General features: G+C 50.4%; 2 protein-coding genes and 1 long non-coding RNA gene across 5 annotated transcripts in view; 2 read left to right on the top strand and 1 right to left on the bottom strand.

The window, feature by feature from the left end:
• The first annotated feature begins 460 nt into the window (after positions 1-460).
• Positions 461-7,343, top strand: PIK3IP1 (phosphoinositide-3-kinase interacting protein 1). 3 transcript variants are annotated; one of them, XR_014229602.1, is made up of 7 exons: positions 461-592; positions 746-862; positions 952-1,071; positions 3,100-3,285; positions 3,420-3,498; positions 5,584-5,842; positions 7,286-7,343. XR_014229602.1 is itself a non-coding variant. In XM_082325159.1 (6 exons), the coding sequence occupies exons 1-6, from the start codon at positions 505-507 to the stop codon at positions 5,789-5,791; spliced, it is 795 nt and encodes a 264-aa protein (XP_082181285.1). In that variant the 5' UTR covers positions 461-504; the 3' UTR covers positions 5,792-7,219. The 3 variants fall into 3 exon arrangements, 2 of the variants coding, with proteins under 2 accessions (XP_082181285.1, XP_082181284.1); XM_082325159.1 differs by lacking the exon at positions 7,286-7,343 and having other exon boundaries at positions 955-1,071; positions 5,584-7,219; XM_082325158.1 differs by lacking the exon at positions 7,286-7,343 and having other exon boundaries at positions 5,584-7,219.
• Positions 7,344-8,738: 1,395 nt separating this feature from the next.
• LOC309596662 lies at positions 8,739-25,243 on the top strand. The gene is made up of 3 exons (XR_014229603.1): positions 8,739-8,795; positions 11,071-11,192; positions 25,206-25,243. It is a non-coding gene; the product is annotated as an uncharacterized lncRNA (long non-coding RNA).
• LIMK2 (LIM domain kinase 2) overlaps positions 8,789-26,632 on the bottom strand; it is a 30,531-nt gene continuing 12,687 nt past the window's right edge. The window contains exons 3-16 of the mRNA XM_082325157.1: positions 23,129-23,264; positions 21,766-21,875; positions 21,331-21,519; positions 20,766-20,871; positions 19,667-19,863; positions 18,762-18,948; positions 16,282-16,368; positions 15,735-15,866; positions 15,407-15,463; positions 15,153-15,218; positions 14,151-14,325; positions 12,698-12,753; positions 10,647-10,804; positions 8,789-10,064 (exon numbers count right to left, since the gene is read on the bottom strand). Coding sequence (XP_082181283.1) covers positions 9,908-10,064; positions 10,647-10,804; positions 12,698-12,753; positions 14,151-14,325; positions 15,153-15,218; positions 15,407-15,463; positions 15,735-15,866; positions 16,282-16,368; positions 18,762-18,948; positions 19,667-19,863; positions 20,766-20,871; positions 21,331-21,519; positions 21,766-21,875; positions 23,129-23,264 — 1,813 coding nt within the window. The 3' untranslated portion in view covers positions 8,789-9,907. The remainder of the gene's footprint in view (positions 10,065-10,646; positions 10,805-12,697; positions 12,754-14,150; positions 14,326-15,152; positions 15,219-15,406; positions 15,464-15,734; positions 15,867-16,281; positions 16,369-18,761; positions 18,949-19,666; positions 19,864-20,765; positions 20,872-21,330; positions 21,520-21,765; positions 21,876-23,128; positions 23,265-26,632) is intronic.

Genomic DNA, 26,632 nt, shown 5'->3' with positions numbered 1-26,632 from the left:
GCAGACAGCAATTTTGGGTCCCTGAGGACAAACTGTCCCTGCCCCAGCCTCGTTCGAGCCCAGAGCGGTGTCGGCACTCTGCTCTCCCGGCCCCAGAGCCTCCCGCGGCGGCGGGGGACGGCCCCGGGGGCGCCGAGCCGCGCTCCGGGAGCGTGGCCCCCCGTCCCTGCCGGGCCCAACGGCCCCGCGGTACCGAGCACCCAGCTCGGGGGCGGGGGACCCTCGGCGGAGGCGGGGGAGCGGCGGCAGGTTCCCGGCTGCCCCGAGCCCTGCCCCGCCGCCGCCCCTTCCCCTCCCGGGGCTCCCCGACGGGGCCGGGAGCCGCCCGGGGGCGGGCGGGCGGCGGCAGCGTTAGGACCCGGCGGCGGCTGCGGGGCGGGGGGGGGGGGAGCGCAGCCCGGCGGTTGTTTACCGCGGCGGGGAGAGCCGGGGCAGGGCTCTGAGCCGAGCCGAGCCGAGCTGCGCGGCCGGGCCGGCGGCGGCTCCTCGCCCTCCGCGCCGAGGATGCTGCGCGGGGGCCCGCGGCGGGCGGCGGCGCTGGGCGCCGTGCTGCTGGGCTCGCTGCTGCTGGCGGCCGCCCGGGGCGCCGAGGGTGAGCGCCGGGGGGCCCGGCCCGGCTTTGTTGTGGGGGACAAAGGCCGGTCGGGGGGGGGGGGGCGGGACGGGGACACCGGCCCCGCAGCCGCGGGGGCCGTGCTGGGGGCCGCCCGGCCCGCCCGCATGGCCCGGCCTCGTCTCTCCGCAGAGTGCCTCCGCGGCAACGGCGCGTCCTACCGCGGCAGCCGGCGAGTGGCCTCCGGCGGCGCCCCGTGCCTCAACTGGCTGGCGGTGCGGAGCGGCCCCGGCGCCGCGCTCCCGGCAGGTGGGTCCGGGGCTCGGGGAGGGAGCGGGGGGCACAGCGGGGCGCCGGGGCCGCGGCCGCCCCCGCGCTGACGGCCCGGTACCCTCCAGCAGTCGCCGAGGACCACAGCAGCTGCAGGAACCCGGACGGCGACGCCGCGCCCTGGTGCTACATCCGAGGCGCCGCCGGGGTCCCCGAGCGGAGACCCTGCGACATCGCCCCGTGCTCAGGTAGGAGCTGCCCCCGCCGGGCCCCCTTCTCCTGCCGGCCGCCCCGGGGCATTGCCCTCCCGGCCTGCCTCCCGCCGCTGGGGGCTGGCTTGGCCACCAGGGTGGGGTCCCCCGGCCCCCAAACAAGGCCGGGCTATGGCAGCACCTACTGCCCTCCCCCAGGAACGGAGCGTACCCGGGGCTCCCCTCCAGCCCTGCCCGTGTGTGCACATCTGCCTCCCAGCTGTGCCTTGCTCCGCCCCTAGAGCTTTTCCGTTAGTGCCAGAAAAGGCCTGTGCAAAGCCTTGGGCCCCCCCCGTTTCGCCAGTCACCGTGGGGCTCTTCAGCTGTGCTGAAAAAGGCTAAGGTCTGGGCATCGAGGAACTGCAGAGATGTTGGTAGACTGTTACTGTGGGGCATAAACAAGTGTCCTGCTGCTAAACGAGTGCCAGGGTGAATTTGGGTACAGGTGGGGGGAAAGAACTTGGAGAAAATGAGAACTGAAGGGAGGACAGTAAGAAAGGGAAAACCCCAAACCCTGGAATCCTCCTGCATAGTCAGGGTGGGAAACGGTTTGCCAGGAGAACTGTAGCTGAAGCCTGTTTCAGGGAGAGGAGATGTCAGTATTGACTGAAGCCAAAGTAACCACTTGGGTTTTTTCAACTGCTTACTTATTTCTGAGCCCCTCAAGATTTAAATACTCCACTGTCCCTCGGGATTGCTATCCTTGCATGGAAACACTTTCCCCCACATATGCACCCTCCCCTTTTCTTCACTGTGCTTGTTTTTTGCCTGCTTTTCCCTAAAGATGACGCAAAACAAATGCTCTGCTGCCAAGACCCTTACTCAAAGCGGTCCTGTAGCTTTGGGATCAGGAGAGTTACCTGGCCTTTCAGCCAACGCGCCGCTTGCATGTTAAGGGGTTTGGCTATTTTTGTGTCTCAGAGCGGGCACCTTTTTATTGTGGTTGTGTCCTGCGGCTCCCTGCAGTTCAGCTTCTCTGGCTGACCCTGCGTGAAGTCGCTGTGCGGTGCAGGAGACCTTGCTTTCCTGTCTCTAACTCCCCTTCTGTACTTCCATTTCACATTCCACTGAGGACTCAAAATGGCTGCAGACAGAAAATCCACATGGAGTTATTGCCAGCTGTGGGGTGAGATCCAGCTGGAGAGAGTTTTCAGGTGTGGATGCATACTGCGCATAGCATTTCCAAAAAGTAGGGGGTTTATGTTTAGGACAGGTAATAGATACCTGCTTTCCACTGTCATAGCATACTGTGCTACAGCTTCCATTTTAACTGTGTCATGAAAGAAGGAGCTACCTTGAAAATCTTTCAATGCTGTTGATGAAAAATCCACAGGGCTGGGAAGGAGTCCGTGGTATGCGCGTCCATCCGTAGGCACCTTTGTTTGGGCTCTGGCTGAGGAGGAACCTGCTGTCCTTACACAAGTCAGTGGCCGTGCTGCCTGAAGTGTTGCTCTGACTTAGCCTGTCCGTCGTGCTAAAGGAGTTTGCTACGTGGCTGCAAAAAGGGGCTGGGTAAGAAGAATGTCCCCAGGTTGTTTTCACACCAGCTGGAGTCTCCTTCTGTCAAACCTTCCTGTGTCAGGAAGATTGAGGCAGAAGAGAGATAAATAGGCTCCTGGGAGATTTGGGATGGAGATTCTCATCATCTTGTTCGTGTCTGTTCAGCACGATTGAAGCTGCAGCCTGTGTATCGATCTATATGCTAAATGAAGTCATTGTGCATCCCCTGGACTCATGCCCTGAACCTGGGTTTCGTTCTCCTGTCTGACTTGTGACTCCTCTGTGGTGGTGCTGTGCGCTCTTAAAATAGGTTCATGTCAAAGGAAAGGGGGGGAGGAGTACATTTCTTGTCTGCCTTGGTAGGATTTCTGGCAACAACTTAAGAGGGAACAAGTGTTTGTCAGCGTACTTTGAAGGCGGTTCAGTGATACCAGTCTAGATCTGTCCCACTCACAAGGCACGTGTTGTTTTGAAGTACTCATCAATTCTTTGTATTTTGTATGTCTCTTTTTTTCCTCTCAACAGATGCTACAGCTGCCACAGCCCCAGTCCCCACAGCAGAAGTTGGTACTTCTCAGGAGGTCAACCAGGTGTTTGAACCGGCCGATACCTTGCCCTCCCGGAGCGAGGCAGCCGCTGTGCAGCCCGTCATTGGGATCAGTCAGAGAGTGCAGATGAACTCCAAAGAAAAGAAGGACTTGGGGACGCTAGGTACAAACCCAGGATCACGTGATGGATCCATTCCTGCAATGCTGGCAGGGTGGATTTGTTCTGAGGCTCTGAAAGCAAGGCTATAGCTGGATCTACTGCCTCCAATTTTGCCTCTTTCCTTTCTCTCTTCACAGGGTATGTGCTGGGGCTGATCATGATGGTGATAATCATTGCCATCGGAGCCGGCATTGTCCTGGGATACATCTATAAGAGGTCAGTGGCTACTCTCCTTTGTCCAAAAGCTGGTGTAGGCACGAAGCAATGCATAGAGCAGGAATGTCTGAGCACCTGCAGACCCAACCAGATCCTAATGAAACGGCAGATAGAAGCATGTGTTTTGAGATGGCACATTGCGCGAGAGGTTCGCTTGTTGCACTGAGGAAAGAGCTATTTAAGAGTTAATGCCATTCTTCTCCATTTCACCCATCAATCTGGTATTCTGTCCCATTTAAAGTTTCAAACCGCCCTCTTTATTTTTTGTTTGTGTGTGTGTGTGTGTGCACGCGTGCCTTGATGTGGCTTTCTCAGATGCATCCAGGGGAGCAGAATTTTACGTAAGAGCTGGAGAGAGCAGAGAGCAGGTGCCCTCAGTTTCCTTTGTGATCAGAAAGAGAACAATCCTCCTAGCCGCCCACCTCTTCCCCTGGTTTCTCTAGTCTAGCGAGCTTTAGAAGAAAAACAATTGGCAAATTCTTTGCCACTCGTGCATTGTATCCTATGAAGCCGAATATCAAGTAGCACTTTTATTTGTCAAACAAAGTTCATTTTACCAAAGCTCCTGTATACTTTAAGGTCAGTTTTGATTCACACTTAAGTTATGATTTGTTCAGCCACTTCACTGCGTTGGGCAGAAGTGTTTCTGTAGCTCAGCAGCGTTTGAGGTTAGCAGTAATAGCAAGCAGCTTAGTCCTAAGAGACAGGGCAGGATTAACAAATAGCAGTGAATGTCGCTGCAGCAAGTGAAGGCCCAGGCTCCCTCCTCTGGGAGGGTTTGTTCTGTATTTTGGCTGTTTGACAGCAGTCTGACACAACCAAGCAGAAGGAGCCCTTTCCCAAGCTGGGACATGTCCTTATGTAAGTGTTTATAATAAATGCCAACAGAAAAAAAACAGAGGGAGGAGTGTTACATAAGGGACAAAACACAGAGCGCTGCTTGTCGAGGAATCTGATTTGAGGTGTCACTTCAGAGAATGCTGTCTCGTGTGCTGGCAGGAACGGCAGCCACTGTTGCACGCTTGTAGGCAGCTTTGAAAAGCAGCCAAAATGCTTATGTGCTGACAGGAAACCCCAGCAGCTCGCCTGGTTGGGATCGCAAGCCCCGGGAGGAGCGAGTGGTGCCTGTCCCACCTCGCTCCCGTCTTCGGCGGGAAGAAGCAATAGACCAACGCTGAGCTTTGTCCAAATGCAGCTTTGCTTCTTCAGTCCCTCAGGGCTCACAGCAGGGCTGCAGCGCAGGTTTACTGCCTCTCTCTTCTTGCCTTGCTCTCAAAATTGCATGTGCAAGCTGGCAGGTTTGGGTAGGTGTGGTGAGAAACCTTTAATGGGTTTAAGTAGCTTTTGGTATACATACATAGCTTTTCTGGAGACAACGTGCTATTAATGCCATCCATTTTTAAAGCAAGGCAGTTCTTCCTCGGTACAAATTACAGAGGTGTCGCCTCCCTTAGCAACAGGCTGAAGAGTGAGGTAGGTTTGAGGAGCTGGTTGTGGTATTAAGCTGTTAGCTGCAGCAGCAGAAGGCAGGGCCAGCTCTGAAGTAAGCTTTAGTACTTTCAGGAGCAGCTTAATTTGCTACACAGGTTGGTTTGCTGCAACAAAAGGCAGAATCTGTCACCACCTCCAGTATTTATTTCTATCAATCAATCAGATGAAGCACGTTACGGAAGCTCTTTTCCACAGCAGTGGGCTCTGCGCTGCCTCACTGCTCCCCTGGGCCTGCACCAGGCAGTGCTGCGGGACTATAAGGTGTAAGGAAACATTTGTCAGCTCCGTGGTTTGAAGGAGAAGCCTGGCTTTGCAGCCATCATTTAGCTGTAGCGCTGTCAGTGAATAAGCCAGTTTATGAGGGAGGGACAGACTTCGTTTGGCTGCTGCTTTTTTAAAGATGCTCGCATGGGGTCCTCTGCTTACAGCAGGGAATGTTTCTGGCCCTCTGTATGTAGCTGAAACGTCTGTTTCTTAAAGAGCAGAGTCCCTTCCTTTCTACTATATCAATCACCTTTACTGAGACTGCCTCCAAGCAGCGGCACTCACCCCATGCACATATATGGTGGTTGTTTTTTTTTTTTTTTAATCTAGGGGAAAAGATCTGAAGGAAAAGCATGAACAGAAAGTTTATGAGCGTGAAATGCAGCGCATCACACTGCCACTCTCAGCGTTCACCAATCCTGCCTGCGAGCTTGTAGATGAGAACACAATCGTGGTGCACACCAACCAGACGCCTGTGGAGGACACGCAGGATGGCAGCGGCCCGCTCATGGGGCAGGCGGGTACTCCTGGTGCCTGAGCAGCTCAGGCGGGAGCGATACAGGCTGAGCAAAGCCTCCAGCTTCCCACTGTGAGTGCAGGGGTTGCGTGTGTTCATTTCTATTTTGTTTTCTTTTTGATGAAAGCCAGATGAAGGTGATGCAGAGGGACAGAGCAGCGGGCTATTCATCACGATCTGTTTGAGGGACACCATTCAGTGCATGACCAGCTGGGGACTGGTGTGGTGGACCCTGCTGCTTCCTCCCACCTATCTCCATGGCGTGCCAAGGAGCTGGGGGGGATGATGGGCCAGGCTCACAACTGGCCACAGATCCCGTAGCCCGGAGTGTGGTCTTGGCTTCCTCTTTTTTCCTGTTCTTTTCCTATTTAATGGTGTGCACTGTTATTAAGTTTCAGCCTGGAACCCCAGGAGGGAGCAGTACTGCAGGGACTGAGGGGAGCTTCACGTCAGACTTAGCTAGATAATTACACTCTGACTATAGTTCCTGCCTTTTTGCTTTAGTGGCCGAGAGCTGGAGACACTGTCCAGAATCCTGCTACTGGATCAGTTTTTTTTCCAGGGAAGAGTTTATTTGAGGGATGGCTTTGGCCAGGAGCAGTATGTTTAGCCCCAGTGTCAATTTGGAAAAGCTCTTCTCAAGCTCTTGACAAATCCAGGTCTTCCAGGGCTGAGGCCACATCTCCATTCCCCTGTGGTGCTACACGCACAGCCACAGTTGTAGGTGTCCAGGTGGCCTGTGCCTCCTGCTCACTTACTTACACAGATCAGGAGACCAAAGGCCAGCAGTAGATAGTTGTGAAGAAAACAAACTGCCCTTCAGTTACCTACAGCAGGTTGAGCACTGAGGATAGGTAAGATCCTCTTCCGAATTCCCTTGGCTTTCTACAGAGCCAGCTCTGGACAGCGTGGCCACGCCAGCTGTGGAGGTCACCCCAGCCATGATGCAGCAGCTCTTGCTCTGAGGGCAGGACAGAGCAGCTGCTCTTGCAAGATCCCAAAGTTACAGCACGGCTCCTGGCCCAGCCTCCTTCACACACGCTCAGCTTGTGCAGCGAGACTACTTGCTTACAGAGCCTGGCCCTATGAGAGAGGTTTTGTAACAACTTTTATTAGCATTTCAGGGGGTTTGGAAGGGGTGGTTGCTGCAGTGTCTCCCGCATGGCACCGAGGCAAGGCCAGTTCAGGGAAACATCCATCCCCGCCTCAGGGGATTCAAGCCATTCAAGTAAGTTTTCTAGCCATCTGCTTTATAGCTGTGGGCCTAACAGGGAGCAGCACTTGGCAGCAGGGGTTTTAGTGTTAATGTTTGATTCAGAAAAGGGAAACGTTTTATTTTTAAATGCCTTTGAATAACATTTCTTTGTAAAATGTTTTAAATACCTCATTATGAGAAGGTGCAGATTGTGCTACCTTGTATTAAAGCTTAAAAGAAAAACGCTCTGTAGACCCGTGTGGACTGTGGCTCATCTGTACGTTCCTCCTGCCAGAGCAGCATCCTTTTGCTTGTTGCAGACTTCGAATTGAGGAGAAGGGAAGATGCCACCTCAGTGTGCCAGGCCCAGAGGTAAATCCCTACAACCAGTGCCTCCGCTCACCAGCACTGGCCAGGGGCATGGAGCGTGTCTCCTTGCTGCCAGCAGCTGGTCTTGGACTGGGACATTGCTCCTGAAAGGCAGCTGTGGGGGTGTGAGCTGTGCTGACTAAGGAGGCTGGCCCCTGGGAAGACGCTCTCAGTTACAGCCCCTTCCTGCACTGACACAGGTCAGTTCTGCTTTGGTGCCGCTCAGCAGCAGCTCCGTCCCTCGGGGCCTTGCACTGGAAAGCGTGCTGGAGACAGAGCACAGCCCGTTACAGGAGGCACTGACAGAGCTGGCATTTTCATTCAGTTGTTGCCTTAACAAATGCCCCTTGAACTGCATATTTCAGAATAAGAGGTTTCCAAGAACAGGCTGTATTTTTATCCCTGGATCAGAAAAGGAAAATGGGGAGAGGCTCCATGTTCTGCTGACTCCTGTCCACCCTTAAAAAAAGACACCAACCACCAAAACTTGACAACTTCTTCCCTTGCCATCGCTCCAGGTAAATAGCACTATAGAGCACTTGCACTGCCTCTCTCTAGTTCTGTAAATGTGGCAGAGCCCTCTGGCTCAAGAAAGGGAGGTCCAGATGATACCCGATCTCTGCAGTTTTGTTGTTGCCATTTTGTGACAACAACAGAAACCCAAGAAAGTTACAGTTTCCTGCTTTATGTAACACAGAGACAACAAAATCTTGTTTTTCATAGCATACATTAACTGCTTTTTAATTTAGTTAGAAGATGGAGCTGTGCAAATCACAGTTCATAAACCCCACCCACACATCACCCAGGACTCTCCCCTTCAGGGCTCCCCTCACAAACCAGCCTGGCGGGGGGAAGAAAGGGCAAATCCTATTAACAGTCCTGAATCCACTGGACCCAGTTTAGAGAGGCTCCTCCGCTGACTCACAGCACAGGGAGTCCCCAGTGTTTCTAAAACACCACTACACAGACTAAAAACAGCCCCCCCGCTGCACACCTTTTGTCAGGTGATGGCTGGTCCCATGTTATTTTACATAACGCTTTGAACTCGTGGGTAGCGGGAAGGAAATCAAAGTAACAGCAAAGACTAACACCCACTCCCCACCATTCAGTACTGAAGGGAGGGCGGGAGAAAAGCGCACGCTAACAATCCAGTTAAACCAAGATGTTTGTGAAACTTAAGAGCAGGACTTGAGCCAGCTTTTTGTTCAGTTCTGCCAACCACATGAGCTACTGCAGCAGTAGCTTTCTTCCTTCTCCCACCGAGGGAGGAAGAAGAGAAGTGCTGGAAGAAAACACACCCCCACCCACCTCCCAGTGACTCCAAGCCCTTTTTTCTCCCCAAAAGCAGGGAATGACCCTGAGGAAAGTTACTGCTTGGAGAATCAGCTCAGGTGCTGCAGCAGCAGCTGCAAGAAGGACCTTCAAAGGGAGCAACTTGCACAGCCTGCAGGAAAGGATGAGGTAATGGCAACCAAATTGTTAGTTCTCCAGCTGCCACTCCTGGGAGGATGGGACATTCTCCAGCACTTTTCTGTTCACAAGTCCATCCTTTAAGTAACCTTGGGCTTGTCCCCCTTTGCCATTGTCCATGCACAAAGTCTGAGCCACTTCAGACCTTGGGCTTTCTGAAGAGCACCTTCTGCCACCCTTTCTGTCACCTCACGTCCGCAGGCCGAGAGCTCAAGCACCTTCAGCACTCCAGGGATGTCCACAGCTGTGCCTAGTGCAGTTCTACACGTTCAGATTCAAATACTTTCCCCTAGGTTAAGGTTCTTGGGCAGGCAAACTCACTGCGCAGGCTCAGGGGCTGAAGATGCTCGAGCGGCTCATTTGCTGCCCGCCTTGTTCACCATCAGGAGGGGCAAGCAGAGCTCAGTCTTAGTGTTTCTAGGCAGGCTTTTGGAGGTATTCAGAGACAGAGGAGGAAAAAACCCACAAAACCAAACCAAAACAAAAATTCATAGGCGCTTTCCCACAGACAAGGTATTTCAGGAGAGCTGCCCAGCTCCTGGGGCTTTTCACTCCCTCCCCTGATGCACATCGGAGGCCAAAATCTCAGTGGGTTGCTCTGGAAAACGCATGGACAAACATACACGCTGTCCTGGTGGGCCTTCTGCCGGATGTCCGATGTCCCCGGCTTTCTGAGCAGGGCAGTCAGTGGGAGAAGCGGTTCCAGAAGTGCTGGTCCTTGCCCAGGAGAGTCTCCTACAGCAATTCCCTCCCTGGCCGACAGGCCAGGGTGGCTTCACAGCTTGCAGCCAAGTTCTAAGGCACCACAGTAAAGAAGCCTGAAAAGGCCAGAGAAACATTTCTCAAGCCAGAAAAATAGTGTTGAGCAGCTTTCCTAGGTGCAGTTGGCAGGAAACGGCCCTTTTTGCTTCTGAAACATGCCAGAAATCCACAGTGAATCAGGATGTCCAAGAAGGAGGGGTGTTGGGTGGGGAGAGAGAGGCAATGCAGCAAACGCACAGCGTGGTGCCCCATTAATGCCCTGGAAGTGGCTGAAGTGCATCTCCCTCCCCGTCACTCATCTCAACTCCAATGGAAGTGGTGCAGGCAGCAGGACGAGCTGACTAGGTTGTGTTTTCAGGTAGCTTGTCACGGTTCAGTCCATACTGCACGCTCACGTTGTGGTCCAGCTCCTCCAGCTCAGACGGGAGGGGGATGGCAAGTTCTCCCAGGTAGAGAGAGAGGGCTTCAAAGGAATCTTCCAGCTTGGAAAAAGGGGGCCTAGAAGCAGCAGTGAGGAAATGTGAGTGGGAAAGAGGAAGCAGAACAGCATCTGGAAAGGCTGAGCCAGTTGTCAATCCAGGTTACCGTCCTGCGCACAGAGGTGTGAGCAGGGATGTGATCCCTCCCCATTCAGCTTCCGAGATGGCAAAGATCCCATCTGTCGGGGCTACCCGTTTTTACAGCCGATGACCAGGGAGGTCCGGCTCTTTTGGAACCTACTTGGCATCAACACTGTTCTGAAGCTGCAAGTTCAACAACTGAAATTGAATGAAGTATTCACATTTCAGAGTTGCTGCCAAGGTCTGCCCCTACTTTTTGTATGTGAGAAACCCTGAACAATCACTCCTCCTTTACCCTCTCTGTCTCAGAAATTGTTTCAGACACCTCTACCATATACAGCAGCCTCTCTCCCAAGCTGATGAGTCTTTAGTCTCTCCTCATGTGGAAGCCTTTGAGCATTCCCACAGAAGGCTGGAATACAGCCCTCTTCCACCCTCTGTGCAGAGCAATCCTTCCACCAAGGGGATACAGACACATCCTCAGGCTTACAAAGAGGAGCCCTCCAGACCCCAAACCTACCTGCTCTCTGGTTCCAGTCTGCAGCAAATGGCAGCCAGAGGGAAAAAGGCTGGAGGACAGTCAGCAGGAACAAACTTCTCCCAGAACAGCTTGACATTAAGGCCAAAATCCAGTGTGCGTGGGAGGCAGTCCGGGTCAGCATAAACCTGGCCTATGATCTAGGGAAAAATGAGAGGAGTGCTTAAGTACAGCAACAGTTCCAGACTGTTAACAAACAGGGGACTTCAGCATCGGGCAGAGGCTGCTTCAAAGTATTAGGGTGCAAAGGCAAGAGCAGAAACACCGTTCCTCCTTTCCAATGGGGCTAGTTGCACAGAGGAATGAGCAAGGCCCTGCCTACAGACAAACTTCACACACAACTTTTTCAAGACGTGGTGAAGTGGCCACTGTTGCGAAGGCCCAGACGCCTTCTCTTTCTCCCCAGGGTTTCTCTGCTAGAAGATAGAGGATGACGTACACCTCCCAGAGAGCTCGACAGTGTCTCGCTGCTGGATCAGCTGCTGTGCTGTATGCTGCTGGGGATGATGCAGCCCCTCCCGATCGCAGGTAATCGACACAACCTGCATCACCATCCCATCTCTCCCCTCTCACACAGTCTTACCACACCACCAGCAAAGCTCCTCGGTCTGTGGAGCCTGTCCTAAACTATGCTGTGAAGTCAACAGCACCACAAATTCCGAGTTGCTCTGTTACTGGCAGGTTCAACCCCACCCGCAGCCAGAGGGTAGGGGCGGAGAGAAGAACCACCATAACCAATGCCCAGGAGGTTGCAGGCGAGAGCCGGCACAGGAAAGGGCTGGGTGGCACAGAGAGCAGCCCTGCCCCAGCACTGAGAAGTGCCAGTGCTCCCCACCTCCAGCACTAGGGGACTCAAAGTGTAATAAGAGGGAAGGAGCCCACAGCAGAGAGCTCTGGGGTGATCTGGACTCGGCCAAGGTCAATGTCAATACAAACTCTCACATGGGGAAGAGTATCAGGTTTAAAGCCTCATCGTGTATCACAAAAAGGGTGTTATATATAACTACACATGCTTTTCTATGCCAGTAACTCAGCAGGACAACCACATCCTGTAACTAGACAGTGGAACGCCCATTATGTATTTTGGCAGGGTTATTTCCTTATCTGTTTGAGTGTGTAACTTCTTTTTTTAGCATCTTTACTTTGGTGATAAGGAAGATGTTCATAGGTTTCTACCTCTTTATTTGTCTTTTTGCTAGATGAAAAAATTGTTTTAATCCCGCATACAGATTTCTCACGTTCCTAAATCTGTCGCTCAGAACCACAACATTCTCTGAGAGAGGAGGGCCCAGTGTAAACAGAGCTCCAGATGAGGCCACAAAGATTTATGCACAGACATTTTCTTTGTCCCCTTCATCCAAACCCTGAAGGTGAAACTGTGCTGGTCTCCCCTGGTGTTCCTGTAACTGCTGTGTTATCCGTACACATGACACCCCACCTTTCATCTGTATTTCCGCTCCCTTACACACCTTTTAAACTGAAAATACCTTGCAGCTTTTGAGTGCTGCTCTTTGCTCTGCAGACAGAAAAGCCTGATATAACAGTAAGACTGTGCATTGGCTCGGACATAAACCAAGCCAACAGACTTCAGGGTGCAAGCTTCATTAATCGACCTGCAAAGAGGTTTCAGTTTCCTCTTCTTTGAAGTGAAGTGGCTGATTGTTCTTTTAATGAGGCAGTAGAAAAAGAAAAAAGTATCCCAGTTTTAGGGAATATGTTTACTTTCAAATGGGTACCAGGGCTCAATCAGAACTCGATGGACATTTTTACAGCTTCTCTCAGTCCGGGAGGAACCTCTGTATTTCTTTCAGTCCAGGAAGAAACTCTCTCTGGGACCAAAACGTTACAAGACCGTTATCTTCCTTGAGGGAACAGGGGCAGGGTAACCTTGTACTCCCAGCCTAATTCACTGTGCTCTTAGGGCACAGACTGCACACTGGGACACACAGAACTGGCTGATATAACGCGTGCAAAGAGACGGCAATGGGGAGGGTGAAGTCCGTCAAAGATGCCACGTAATGTCCTGCTCTTACCTCACAGAGAACAATCCCAAAGGAAAAGATGTCCACTGTCTCGTCGTAGCTTTGTCCTGCAGGAAACATAAGACATTCAGCTCTGAGAGAGATGTTCCCCATCCAGCTATTACAGGAGCTGCCAGTCCAAAGCTTAACTAAACCTATTCCCTGGAGGGCCCTAAAACAGGAGACAAAGCAAGGCTTAAATCCCCGAGATATGCATACCAACTGCATCTTCCTCTATGCTGCCATCGCATATTTTAACCCTGCTTCTTTCTTCTACCGGGGAATTACAGGACAACACAGGGAAGCCTTGTGTATCAGAGGTCTGAGCAAATGCTAAGGGTAACTATGGAAGGCTTCTGCCCATTTCCATTGATTGCTGTTCTGTGTGTCCCCACAGTGCAGAGTCAGTGTTCAGCTTCCCCAGCAGCCAGCGAGTGCCCAGTCCCTGCTGCAGTGACTGCAGAGATAATAAATTACACGCTAGCAGCACTTTGAATCTGGGAAAGCAGACTGGCTCCAGCATGCCATTCTCTGCTTACAGACACTCCCCTCCCAAGCCAATATCTAGTAAACAGCCTTGCTTTGAGAGGTGATGTCAGACTACACTCTTGCTCTTCTCTTGACAAATGCCAGGTCTGAAAGAGGCTCTGAGAAGCAGCCTCAGACTCCAGTAGGGCCTGCAGGCCTTGAGAGAAGGAAAACCACAGCACACAAGAAAGCAATATGGAAAAGAGCTGAGCTGGCGGAGAGGAGCCCAGTCCTCCATTCCCTGGTGGACTATGCTGGACAATATTGGTATCAGCCAGCCAAGCTGCCCAGCCTGGTCAGACCAACCTGCTCATTAGGAGGAAACTGTATCCATTGTATTTCACGCTTACCTTGACTCCTGCAGGGGCAGTTTCTCCTCTAAGGGACACAGTTCATCCTTAATGCAATTGAGGGCTGCATGCCAAAAACCAGATTTCCCTGCACTTGGACAACTCCCACCCCAGTCCTGAGACTTCAGCAAACCTGGCAGCAGATGACTTCTCCCTGGATCTACGCAACAGCACACATAAGCCTCATCCTGGAGTTTAAGGACCCCCTGTCTAAAGAGGCAGTTCCAAAGCATGAAGCTATAACAGAAGCTATAACAGAAACCGATCTCAGGTTCGGTCTTATTTCAGGCCTCTTTCCTCTTCCCTGTTATCTGGGCCATAGCAAGTTTAGGTCTGTTACCCTCCTGAAGAATCCTGCTGCCAAGCATTACCTGGGCTGGTACAAAGGCTCATGAGGTCAGGTACTGCAAGAGAAGCGCAGCTAGGGTACCTTTGTGTGTAAATAAGCTTGCGTATTAGCGGGTCTAAAACCACAGGCTCTAATAAGTTTGATTGTTACTAGGGGCCAGAAGCTTTCGGTAATCCTATCATCCCTACACCTCGTCACAGGCTGTGTCCTCACCTGCACCCTGGTATCAGTAACTTACCATTTAGCATCTCTGGGGCCATCCAGTATGGGTTGCCAACCACCGTATAGCGCTTCTTCCTGTCGCTCTTGCGTAGGGTTCGTTTCTTGGCAGATGGCTTCTCCAAAGTGGGCTTTTTTCTTTCCTCCACAATCAGCCGAGACAGACCGAAGTCAGCCACCACCACCGTCTTATCCTACACAAGGGATTTAGTACAAGCCACTAATTCCTCTCAGCTCCTCTCAGGAGCAGAGAGGCTGCAATTCCTGTTCGCTATCAACTGTCAGGGCAACTAGCAAGGCTTCCCACAGCCAGACGAGTGTAGCAAGCTGTCTAGACAGGTGTAAGACACCCAATTCACGATCCCAACTCATCATTTCCCCTCTTTATTGTCTTATTTCCTGTGTGGTCGCTAACACTAATCCCATTGATTTGGCTACACTTGGCAGGGCAAGCCTGGACCTTTCCTTTCAGACCTTCCTATTCTACCTGGCCAGGAATTAACCTAGGCTTTCATCCTGGGCCGTTTGAAGCCTGCATCCTAATCTCATATTCCAGCCAAGTGAACAAGGGCAAGGCTTGAGGGAATGAAGCCACACAAAAATCTGTGACCTGGCATTTCAGAAAGAGAGCACACACATCTGCACACACCCGCGCACTTGTCTGAATCCTGAGCGCCAATAAAAAAAAAAATCATCAAGTGGTTAAAAGGACAGAAGCAGCTGTAGAGAACATTTCCCAGTTGAGATAAGGAACAGAGCTGTACTAACTCTCATAACGTGACTGTTAATAGGAGATGCTACCAAAGGAAAGGGGGTAAGAGAACAGAATGAAGAAACGGTGAAAGCTAGATCAGTCTGGAAGATCCTATGTGAAGATGAAGCTCCCTTGTTCAGGGCACTAAAAGCCTCTATGAAATCAGTCCCACCCTGACAGAAGGAGGAGCATCATGTGGAGAAAACCAAGGGAGGAAGAGGACAAGGAGGAGAGCAGCACGCTGTGGGGAACAGAGGCGTAGCTCACCAGCTTGATTAGGCAATTGTGTGAATTCAGGTCTCTGTGAATGATGCACATGGAGTGCAAGTAAGCCTGGAAACAGAGGGAGAAAACTTGGTGTTAGGGGTTCCCAGGCGAGTATATCCCTTCACATTTACAGACCTCAACAAGCACTTGCTAGCAGTCAGGGAGCATCCACAACCCCCCATACACCACCCTGCTGAAGCGGCTAACCCTGACCCTGGAGGTTTGCTCTGTGACGGAGGGACAGCCCGACTCACCATTCCAGAGGCAATTCCTTTGGCGAAGCTGACCTTCTGCTGCCAGGGAAACGGGTCCTGAAAGACAAGTCCTCGATGGTCAGGGACCATCTTACCGGCCAGCTGGTGACAGCAATTCCTCCGCAACAGGGAGTCTTGCAGCAGCCAGAGAAAGACGATACAGCCCCAGGAAGAAGGCGCTTCCTGCCTCAGGCCACCCGCAGCTAAGAAGAAGTTTTCCCCCACAGCTCCAAAGGAGAAGACTAACAACAAGCACCATAAAGCTCATACAACCAACAACACACCGTCAGCCTCATTGAGCAGAGGTCTGCCCGGCTTCCGTGCTCACCGCATTGCGGAGGAAGTCCTTCAGGGTGCCCCCCTCAATGTACTCAGTGAGGAGATTCAGCTTCTTGTCCTTGTACAGTACACCGATGAACTTCAGCACATTGGGGTGATCCAGGCTGCGCATCACTTTCACCTGGGAAGCAGAGACATCCCACCCCAAGGAAGAGAATGGAACAAGAAAATAGTTTAGCTTAAATACAGCTGGAGTTTTAAATATCTTACAGATATTGGCCCTCATAATTTGTATTTATGCACAAGGCTCAAGGGATAAATCCTTTATGTACTGCACAGCTCAATTTGCCTCAGACTCAGCCTGCTTTTTATCATTGAAAAATTAATGAACTGGGAGCTGAAGCCATGTCTATTGCTCAGTGTGAGTCACACTTCAGTGCAGCAAACATTCAGCTCGTGTCAGCGTTTCCCCGTGTGATCGTCTCCCTCCTCAGCGCCTTGATTCCTGCCAGGTTGCTGGCATGATCACTCTCTCTCTGGAAAAGAGAGTTCCACCACACTACTGGCTCAGAAGCTTTCTGAAATCTTGCTCCTACCTCTGTCAAGAAAGTCTTCTGCGTTTCCTCGTCACAGCGAATCAGCTCCTTCATCACCATCACCTTGCCTGTTGCTTTGTGAGTCACCTGGTGGAAACAGAAACCACAACTACAGGCAAGGTTCAAGAATACATAGCTCCAATGCTCTTGCAACTCTTCTGAAAGAGAGGAATATAGATGGGAGAAAATTCAGAGCCCAGGGATCTGCAGAAAACTGCAGAAAATTTCTCCTTTCAGAATTCAGCAAAGATTCTGTACGTGAAACAGAAACTACCTAAAGCTGACAGAGGATCATACCAGCAGATCAACAGCATCCCAAGAACCAGAGCTGAAGTCTCCATTTTAGGTAGCATAGGGCTGAGCATGCGTACAGGCTGTCAAAGCCTCTGAAGGCATCGGTTCTGGACTTGTGCATGCCTCAAGTTCCCTTACGGAAAGCACTTGCCCAGCGTCACACTCACAGTTTGTACAGAGACCCTAACAACTACATTCTGCATCAGCAAAGGAAGCAACGTTCACTTGCATCAGAAACCAAACCAAACAAGCCAAAACTACATTAGTACATGCTTTGGTTTTATGGGGACTCTGAAGCCTGATGGTTTCTGATGAGCTTATCAAACTTACTCATGTGCAAGCGGAACTGGGATGTACAGGCTGCTCAGTTAAGGCAGGAAGCGGTTATATACCATACTCCTTGGGAGCAGTGTATTGCTACCCGCAAGGAATGTCCCAGAATGGTGGCAAACACACAGAAATCTGCCATAAACATCAGGAAAGCCTTTCCAGTTCCTGAAGAGCTGTTTGCCTGTATCCAACTAGTTCCTGGCATTTTCTTTTAACCAGCTCTGCCTTGCTTGCATGGGGTGCGTGAGTGAGTAGAAAGGGTCCACGTTCTGATGAGCAGGTTTTCCTGGAAATCCTCTCCCCTTCAGTTGCTTAACTTGGACAGCTCAGCCTCCCTAAGATAGATCTCCAGGTAACTAAACAACCACCTTCTCTCTAGAAACAAAAGGGAACTGTTCTGACCAGATACAGTACTTGTTGCATCAAAAACAGTCAATCTGAAGCTCAAGAAAGGTGTCGCTTTTTTGCCTCATACCCTTTAAAATAAAAAGCCTTTCAGAAAACCTCCGGAACTGCAATCGAGAACGGAAGACCCAGTTATAGTATTTAGGAAGCTTATGAGCTCTTGCAAACACTGTGGCACACTAGTTCTGTTTGGAACCATGGACACAGCAAGGCTGAATAGGTGGAATACGAATGCATGGAATAACACAACAGAACAATATTCTTCTGCTCCCGTCTGAAATCAAGCATCCATATACAGGTAGCGAGCCAGGGAACACTACACATTTCAGCCAGGGACATGAAAGCCAGGGATATCTAATACCCAAAGATAAAGGGAAGTGAAGAGACAAAGACAAGACAAGGCTAAGTGGAATTCTTAAGCTGACATACCAGCAAAACTGAAACAAGTGTCATGATGAAACTCCAAGAGGGCAATTTTAACTCCCAGAGCATGCACCAGAACAGGATGGCTATCGGGTAATTTGAGCAGAAAAGAAACGCCTTTGTGCCATTAACTGTGGGGACGCGGATGGCAAAAGCATGCGACAGAGGAAAGGTTCCGCTTACCTGGACCTGTTATTTCTCTATGAGCAGAGGAGAAGAGAAATATGCTCATTAGTACGGATCAAAAGCATTGGGATTGTAGTACTGGCTCACCACCTCCCGTGAAAGCACGAGATGAAGATGGTGGCTGGACAACTGAAGTTTATACAGGTGTAAGGAGAGAAGTCCCATGAGATGGTGAATAGCAGTCTGAGTACTGAGGAGCTCGCAGCGCCTTGGTAAGGCAGAGGGAGCTGCCCCCTGATGCTGTCAGGGATGCCAGCATAGGAGCTGCTGAAGCACCCCCCGTCACGACCGGAGAGCTTAAATACAAGAGAATTGCTATTAATGGAGATTTTAATTGTGAGAGGCATGCAAGACCTGACCCTACCACCACGCTGACAAGCCATTTAGGCTCTGCTGGGGGTTCAGAGATGGTCACTACCTCAGCCTGGCAAACCCCCAAGCATGCCACACTCAGCGTAGGTGAGAAATGCTGTACTGGGGAGTTGAATGCACCTCTTCATAAGAAGGATGCTCCTAAGAGAAAGCGTAGGTTGTTCTCCCCACCTTACCCAGGTGGTTGCTCTGACACAAGCACTCTGGAGCTCTAAATCTAACGCAGGAGATGAGTTTGTATGGCCAAGGCTGACATTCAAAGGGGACAAAGGCAAAACCGCCTGCAGCCAGAGACACCCATGGTCAGGGAATGAAACAGAGAAAGGGATCTCACTGAGCAAACCAAGTGAGTGCCAAGACTGATCGCTATCAGCAGGGCAAAGGCTCCTGAGACAGTGGCAAAGGATCCCGAGATAGGCAGACATTGCTGTAATCAAAGTAAATGATCAATGTTTGGGGACCTCCCTCACCTTGATGGCTTGTCCGAAGAATCCTTTTCCTAGTACTTCACCATGAATCAGGTCACAGGGCCGGAAGATTTGCTGGGAGCAGCTAGAAGAGGAACGTAGGGATTCAGAACGACTGATGTCACGGCTCAGAAGGAGCGGTTCCTTTGGAGAACTGGGGCCAGGAGACTTAGAAATGCTGTTACTTCGCCTGGAAAACAAAGGAGACAGGAAGATCAGGGAAGCTGCTAGGAAACTTTTGGTCCAACATACCCCATCATTAGCTCCTAAGGGACCAGTTTCTAGATGTGCTTCAGTGCTCTCCGTATCTGAAAAGCCAGATGCTCTCCCAGCACCGTGGAAGCTCTTTACAAACCTAGAGCAGCCTCCAAGTCAGAGCTGCCTAACACCACCCCATCTCCTGCACTGGCAGTCAGAGGTGGAGCTCTGCGAACAGGAGGAGGAAGCTGTGAAGACGCAGCACTTGCCATCTCCAATCACAGATTAAAACACTGGTAAATGACTAAACGAGCAACTGAGGGCCCCAGTCTAGGAAGACAAGATTTTTCCCAAATCCCAGGTGTCAGCCATATTCCCTTTAAGGACACATTCTTCCCCAGCCATTCAAGGCTGGTAAAAATCTGACCTTTACATTTTCTAACTGTAAAACTTAGTAGCTTTTCTATGTTAGAAGTAGAGCTCCTTATTTTTATTAAGGAAAGTTTACCATCCTGACAGGGAATGGAGAGAGTACGTGTCAACAGCAGAATCTAAAGCTCTCCACCGCGTTGCCAGTGGTTTATACCAAGGCTCATAGCAGAGATGAATCATGGCTCGGCAGTCACTTGCAATCGCAGGGCCTAGGCACAGAGCAGCCCAGCCCAGGGCAAAGGCAAGCTGGGTCGGAGGCAGCACTTCCAAGTCTTTACCTGAGAGAGCGCCGTCGGAGCGTTCCTTCCAGGTTCTCCTTGATGTCCAGTGGAGAGAGGGAGCGCGGGGAAATGGGCGGCTTTATGTGGGTGGGAAAATGGGAGTCCAAACGAAGCCTGTCTAAGCGCTGCGAGACAGGGTCGTGCTCTATCAGCAGCTGAAGGGTCTGGCTTGTCTTGCGAATCAAGTCCTCCACCTGCAATCAAACCAAAGGACAGGATGATAGCGGAGAGGAGGAACGCAAATGACAGGAGATAGAGGAGACGCAGCAGGATGTCCCTCAGGAATCAGAGTAGAGAGTTCAGTGAGATCACTCCATAGTTGTGGTTTAGTTGCGCACACCACAGCTGTCTACCAGACAAATCAAGCTGGCAACACACAAGTTCCTTATGCTATCCAAATCCTCTTCTTTCTGGTCAGCTACAAGTGACCAAACACTTTTTTTTTTTTCCTTTTTCTGAGAAGTGCTCAAAAACTACACAAGCTTCCATCTTGAACAGTGCTGCAAAAAGCAGCTTTGCAAAAGCTACGTGGAGATTTATCTGAGAGGTGTCTGTTGTGCTCCTAATGTTCTCTTCAGCGCCAACAGTAAATAAAACCCTTCCATAGTGACGGTAACGGTGGTCTCACTACACTCTTGCAGCACCACCTGATATCTGTATAAAGCATTTTCTTGTAAATACAGACATCAAATACTTTTTTTGCAATGGGAAGCTCATCCCTAGGATCAGCTGAGCCTTTGTCTATTAGCAGTTGCCTCTAGAAAGAGCAGAACAGTGGACTTCACTGGCAATGCATGAGGAGTCTTCACAGCCTCTCTGTCCTCTGAGATGTCACAGCCCTACACTTTTCTTATTACCTCCCTTCATGTTTGAACGCCACAAAATCAGAACTGCATCCTAACTGCATTTCCATCTGTTACGTTTTCCTCTTCAGCTGGAAGTGGTAGCAAAGCTTGTCTTCATGTTTATTCCTACTGTCAGCATGAGTACGCTGGGTGTACACACACTGCATGTAGGGTGGGAGAACAGTGCCGAGAAACAGAAAAGCTGTAGGAATGCAGAGGAGAAGGAGGCTTCAGAACAGAACTCTACCCACCTCCTCCACCTGTAACGTACGAATAGGAGCTCCATTGATCTCCAGGATACGATCTGCAGGGTGGATGGCGTTTCGGACATCTGGGCTGATGTGCATCCTGTTAACTCTAAACACGGGAATTATAGTGTGTGTGGGAAGTCGGTTTAGCCAAAATTATAAAAAATATTTGATCTCTGATGCTTCCCTTCATATCGGTATTCTGAAATAAACCAATGCTAATCTACCAACACAGGGAGCTACCATTAGACCAAGTGCTTAGGTCTGAGCTGGTTTGGGGAGAGCCCTTCATTTGCCCAACGGCAAAAATTGTTAGTCCATTACAATTCGCCAAATGTTTTGTGTTCAGTGAAGGAGACAGCACTGAGAAATAAAGTTATCAATTAAGGCCGTCACAAGAGCGAAATGGAGACCAAACACAAGCGGCTATTAGCCGAGATATGTCCCTGTTGTGCCGAGACGGGTCCCCTCAGCAGTTAGAGCAGCTGGCAGGACAGCAGCACTGCCGAATGTTTACCAGCTCCCTCTGCACAGACAGGTACCTTGCACACAACCTTGTCGTACTCACTCTTTCACCTGGACACCAGTGGCATAGCTGGAGCAGCCACCTTCCACAGACACGGAGAACCCCCTCTTGCCATCAGTAGCTGCCGGCATGGAGATGAGGGTCAGCGTATAGGGCAGCTGCTCACGCAGGGACTCAGTGGAGTGTTTTTCTATCATCGGTGTCAGCACAATCTGGTTATGGCATTTTCCACTAAAAGAAGTGAAGAAAGTCACGATGGCAGCCTCCTGTCCCTCCCTGCCAAACTCACGCTTCTAAGTTCTCTCATTGACCACAAGCTCTAGTTTTTAGTGCTTGCTCTGTTCCTCCCTCCCTCAAAAGGCAGCTTCCTGGCATTCCGCAGCGTAGCATTCGGCTGAACCACACTGAGCCAGCTAAACACGGCTTACGCGTACAGCAGGGAGCAGCTCGGTGGCAAAGCACGCAGCCCCGTCTTACCAGTAGAGAGTGGAATGTTGCACGAGTGCGTAAGTGTCCCCATCTTCAATGATCACTTTGCAGCTCATACAAGCAAAGCACTCGGGGTGATACTTGTATTCGCCAGCCACCTACAGACAGAAAAGGGAGTAGCTCAGTAGGGCCAAAATCCGTCAGCAGATGCAGCTACTGCTTTCCTCTCAAATTCACAGGTTCGTTCAGATCTCAAAGTCAAGTGGCAGTTTTTTTACTAGCCCGTTTTACCTTTCCTGAACCCCGTCCTGGCCACTTGGTTTGCCAAACTTCTCTGAAACAAACACGTCAACATGCAAAGCAAGGCTTGTGTCCCAGGAACCTCTGCTGTATTTGGCAGCTGCTCCACTATCAAAAATAGTTGATAGTCTGCTGCAGCCTAGTAAACAAGATATTAAACCCTCCTGTTTAGTTGCTCTTGGCAAGATAACTAATGTTACGCCTGAATTAATAAAGCTGAAAGGGCTTTTTTTTTTTGGCAGACAGGCAATGCACTAATTCAGATACTTTACCAGCCAGCTGACAGAAAAAAAGGCGAGCTGAGACTGAAACAAAAAAAATACCTTTAAAGAATATTTTTATTCATTGATCTGTTTTTCTGTTTTCCTTAAGAGAACTACCCTTATTGACAGTATTTTGCAAAGACTCCTGCAGGCAATGAGAAATTGTCTGCACTTTTCTCAGTACTTCCCTTTGAGGTAGCAATCATATTACTGAGTACCATGCTGCTTTTATTTAGGCTCTAGAAAAATAATGGATATGTTTTGCTCTTGACAGTTTTCAAGGTTAAATATCTGCAAGGTTGTGGCAAGGAGGGGAACATTTAGGTGAGCCCCGCATTGTGCAGGCTGAGTTCAATGCTTCAAAGCAATCGGGGCTAACGCTACTTCAAGACGCCATCAGCCAGAAGACCACTCTGACCACAGTGCAGGTGGGACTGGGATGGCAGCCTTCCCCAAAGCCAGAACTGCTGCTTATCCTGGGCCGAGAGGTTTGACTCTGCAGTGCAGTGGAAAATCACCCCATGGAGACAGAAGCACTGTGCTACAGAAACTGAAGAGATGTCCCCTTGATCACCCTTCTGTTTCTCATGCCCGTGCATTTCTGCACCTTACTTTCTTTGTTCATATGCTTCAGATCCTCACAACTCCCTCCTTTAAGAGTTACCCCTGTTCAGAACTAATCTCTATCTAGAAGATGCAAACACAAGCCTCATTTCTAATCTCTGGTTAGAGATTAGAGTAGCAAAGAGACTATTACCTTCAGTTTATTTGTTTATCTCAATAGCTAGGGCAACTCCCAACCAAGTTGGAGGAGCTGGAGACAGGCAGGAGTCCTTCAGTGTCCTTACCATCACAGGTCCAGTCATCAGCAGAGAGCAGCCATGGCAGGATTCCCCGAACTTCCCCCAGTAGTCTTTGTGACAGTACAGCTTCCCATCTTTCTCGTAGTACCAGTTAGTGAGGGGATCCTGACATTCAGAGCACCTTGAAAGAAACAAAGGAACAAGGTTCCAGTTGGCAACAAGTCACAAATCAATGGAAAAGCTCCTCTCCTGCATGGAGAAAACAGGCATTCAGCAGCAGCTCACCACCAGCTCTTCTAGCTACGGACGTACTAAACCCCTCCATTTCCCAATGCTTTTTCAACTGAAAATTAGCACCAAAACCAAGGTTTGTAAGGAAAGGTGGTATCAAGCAATACAAAGGAAAAGACAAGCTTCCAAAGCTTAAAACATATCCCATCCATTTATTAAAATGCATCAGTAGGTTTATAACTTCTGCCTTATAAAACCATCCTGTGCCAGAGCACCGGTCTCCTCAGCCAGTTTCGGAAGGGGGACAGAGGCAGGATCCACTTCCCTATGCAACGCAAAGCAGTTGTGCACCAACCTTTGTGGAGAGCCTTTCTATTTGTCTGCAAGCAGACCTCTCCCAAAAGGCCAACTGCAGCACCAGCCAGGGTTTTCAAAGCCGTTCACCCTTTGAGCTCCACACACTCACTGCATCCACCAATTAACCGTGACGAAAGCCCTCCACCTCTCCCCACCAATTGCTCTCCTTTTCCTTCTGCTGATGACAGCACATGAGAAAAAACCCCCAAACAAAACCATTTCTCTAATTTCATGAAGAATCTCAAAATCCTTCACACATCAGCGTCAGCTCCCATTTCAACAAGCAACCATTATTAATCTTCTGTCTACACCACCTCCAAGAAACAAACAAACAACTCCCCCCCACCCCCCAAAAAAAAACATGGAAAAAGCAGCAGCAGTTCTATTGCAGATATCATTTTAGCAAATCACAAGCAGAACCCAGATCGTCAGGCTTCCTGAACACAAAATAATCCTGCCTCAGCAGGATGCACTGGGCAACTTCTGCAGCAGGGAGGTGTGACTTAATGGAGAGATAAGGCACAGACAGCAATTGCATCACTAAAGATTATTCCATTAGCCCTGGGCAGCACCTTCTCAGACTTTAAAAGGAAAATTAGTCTGGTACTGGCTGTTCCTGAGTGCAGAATCCAAGGCGGGTTAGTCACCAATAACTGGTTCAAAGAAACACCTCAAGGATCAACGTCGACGCTTTCCCAAAGGTGGAAGGAAGAGTTTCTTCTGCCCCTTACCCCAACAACTGTCTGGGTCACTAGAGTGGAGGGGAGCCCATCGCACGGGGTGCGTGCTCTCCTGGACAGCAGGCCTCTCCGCAGCACCAGACGCACTGAAGTCAGCTAGTGGCAGTGGAGGTGCACTTTTTACATGCTCCCAGGTCTAAGATGAGAGCTACTGTTGACTTCACCTTTCACAAGCTTCCTGAAAGCTTATTTGTGCCAAAGGCATGCCTTGTAAACTCCACCAGCTCGTGATGAGTGTGATGATATGCGAAGCTGGTCGTGCTCCAACATGGAGAGAGTTATTTGCTCCATCTCAAGAGACTGCAAAGCACCAAGGCGAAGCTGCTTGTAAGCAGCCTATGGTTTTAGGGGAAAACACACCTCATGAGGTATTTAGTGCCGTACCCTACCCTCAGGAAAGTTGCTCCTTCTAATGTATTTGGCTTTTATAATGTTTGTTCTCCCAGCTGGGGAGCTCCAAATCCTGCCCCCCACCTTCCTCAGCGATGGGAAAGGACTCCAGCACGTGCAACAGGCCCTGCCAATTTTGTCTGAGGCAGGGGGAGCAGGAACCTGACATTGCTATACGGGTACATGCATCATTACAGCCTCAGCCCTGGGGCACTGTCGTGGTCACACCCTGCTCATGGTATGCAAGAGACCTAGAGGGCATTGCAATGCATTTTACCTTCAACCACTAGCCTTTGGCTTTCATTTCCAGTAAATACCCCATGCTGAATGATCAAGTAGGTGAGTGGGAGGGAGAAAAGAGCAAGTGGAGACTAACAGCAAAGATTTCTATCACCTTGTGGCAGGAACATCTGGCTCAGCATGGGCAAATCGGATCCCTCAGCCTTATCCGACTTCTGCGTGCATGCCTGTACCAGTGCGTGCTCCAAGAGCGATTACATCTTCAAACAGGGAGCTGTGACCAGACCTGCACTTGGGATGCAGACAGCAATACTGGAGACTGCTCCACCAGGACTTCAAGACCTGGCTTTCTGTCTAAGTTCTCTCCAAGCAGGTGGGTTATTTATTTATTTATTTGTTTGTTTTTAAGCACAACACCTTCCCTTCCTCACCCCTCTTCAACTTCACCTTCAACCACTCCTTTTTCTCCCTAAGAAAATCTAACGTTTCTGCAAAAGCAACACGACTGCAATTCTGTTTAGATAGGCTCCAGAGGATCATGTACGCTTGTCTTCCTTTACCTTTCCCCTGCTTCTTCACTGTTTGATTCCAGCCTTACAGCACTCCGATTAGTTTGCTTCCATCAGGAAATAAGCACTGGTATCTAATTTGCAACACACCCATAGCAAAATGAAGGTGAGGGGGTGGAGCCAGCAAGCAGTCAGTTCTCTGCTATGCAATTAAACAAATCTGGGCAGGACAAGTTTGCAGCTTAAGGCTCAGGACCCCACCCAGGGCAGTGAGGCAACAGGAACAAAGCAACCAGCCCAGAGAGGCTAGATGCTGGTAACGGGTCTAACTGGCTACTTCGTTAATCCCTGCCAGCAAGAGGACGTGGCTGTGGCCCGTGTCGCCAAGCAGCACCTTCTCTTATTGACCTGCGCTCTGGGATGCAGACAAGGCTTTAGGATTGTCGGGTGTCGAGAACTGGCTGACGGTGCACAGGTATCGTTTCAAGACCTGTTTCAGTGCCTTCGCCCAAATGATAAAGGCATCACGTGACTGTTCCACATGACTCTCATTGCAGAGGTATGTCAGAATTTTATCACAGAAGATACACGCGTTACCCCTCCTTCCCTCCTCTCCTCGCTGGAGCACGTGGCGTTGCAGCGCTGCCGTTGCCAGGGCTCACATCAGCTGAGACAGGAATACAATCGCTTCTGCAGGCATTAAGCAAGCTAATCTTTGCCAGTCACCACAACCAAAAGAAAGGAAGATTTCTTGCTCCTCTGTCTTCTAGATTAGAAACCGCTAATCTTCTCCCAGCTGATTTGCTATTCTTATTACAGAGTAACAAAGCATGGTAATCAAGTTTCTTGGAGGACTGGTAACAGCCATAGTTGATGTGTTTCCTCTTGCTGCCCAGCCACCATTTTCAGAGCTGCACAGCCCTGCTCCGATTATTATAGTCCCATACATTATGATTCTTCGCTTCCCAGCCTTGGCTATAAAGAAGAAATTAATCTGCCTCCCACAGCCATCCTCCAGGAACCCCAGGCAGCATCTGGGTGCGGTGTTCAGCCCTGATGCTCTGTCGCACAGCAGGTGCAGA

The sequence above is a fragment of the Platalea leucorodia genome (genome assembly GCF_965183815.1).
Source record: "Platalea leucorodia genome assembly, chromosome: 12".
Taxonomy (NCBI): Eukaryota; Metazoa; Chordata; class Aves; order Pelecaniformes; family Threskiornithidae; genus Platalea; species Platalea leucorodia.
The sequence above is the reverse complement of the archived record's forward strand: the minus strand, read 5'-3'. Positions and strand labels throughout refer to the sequence as shown.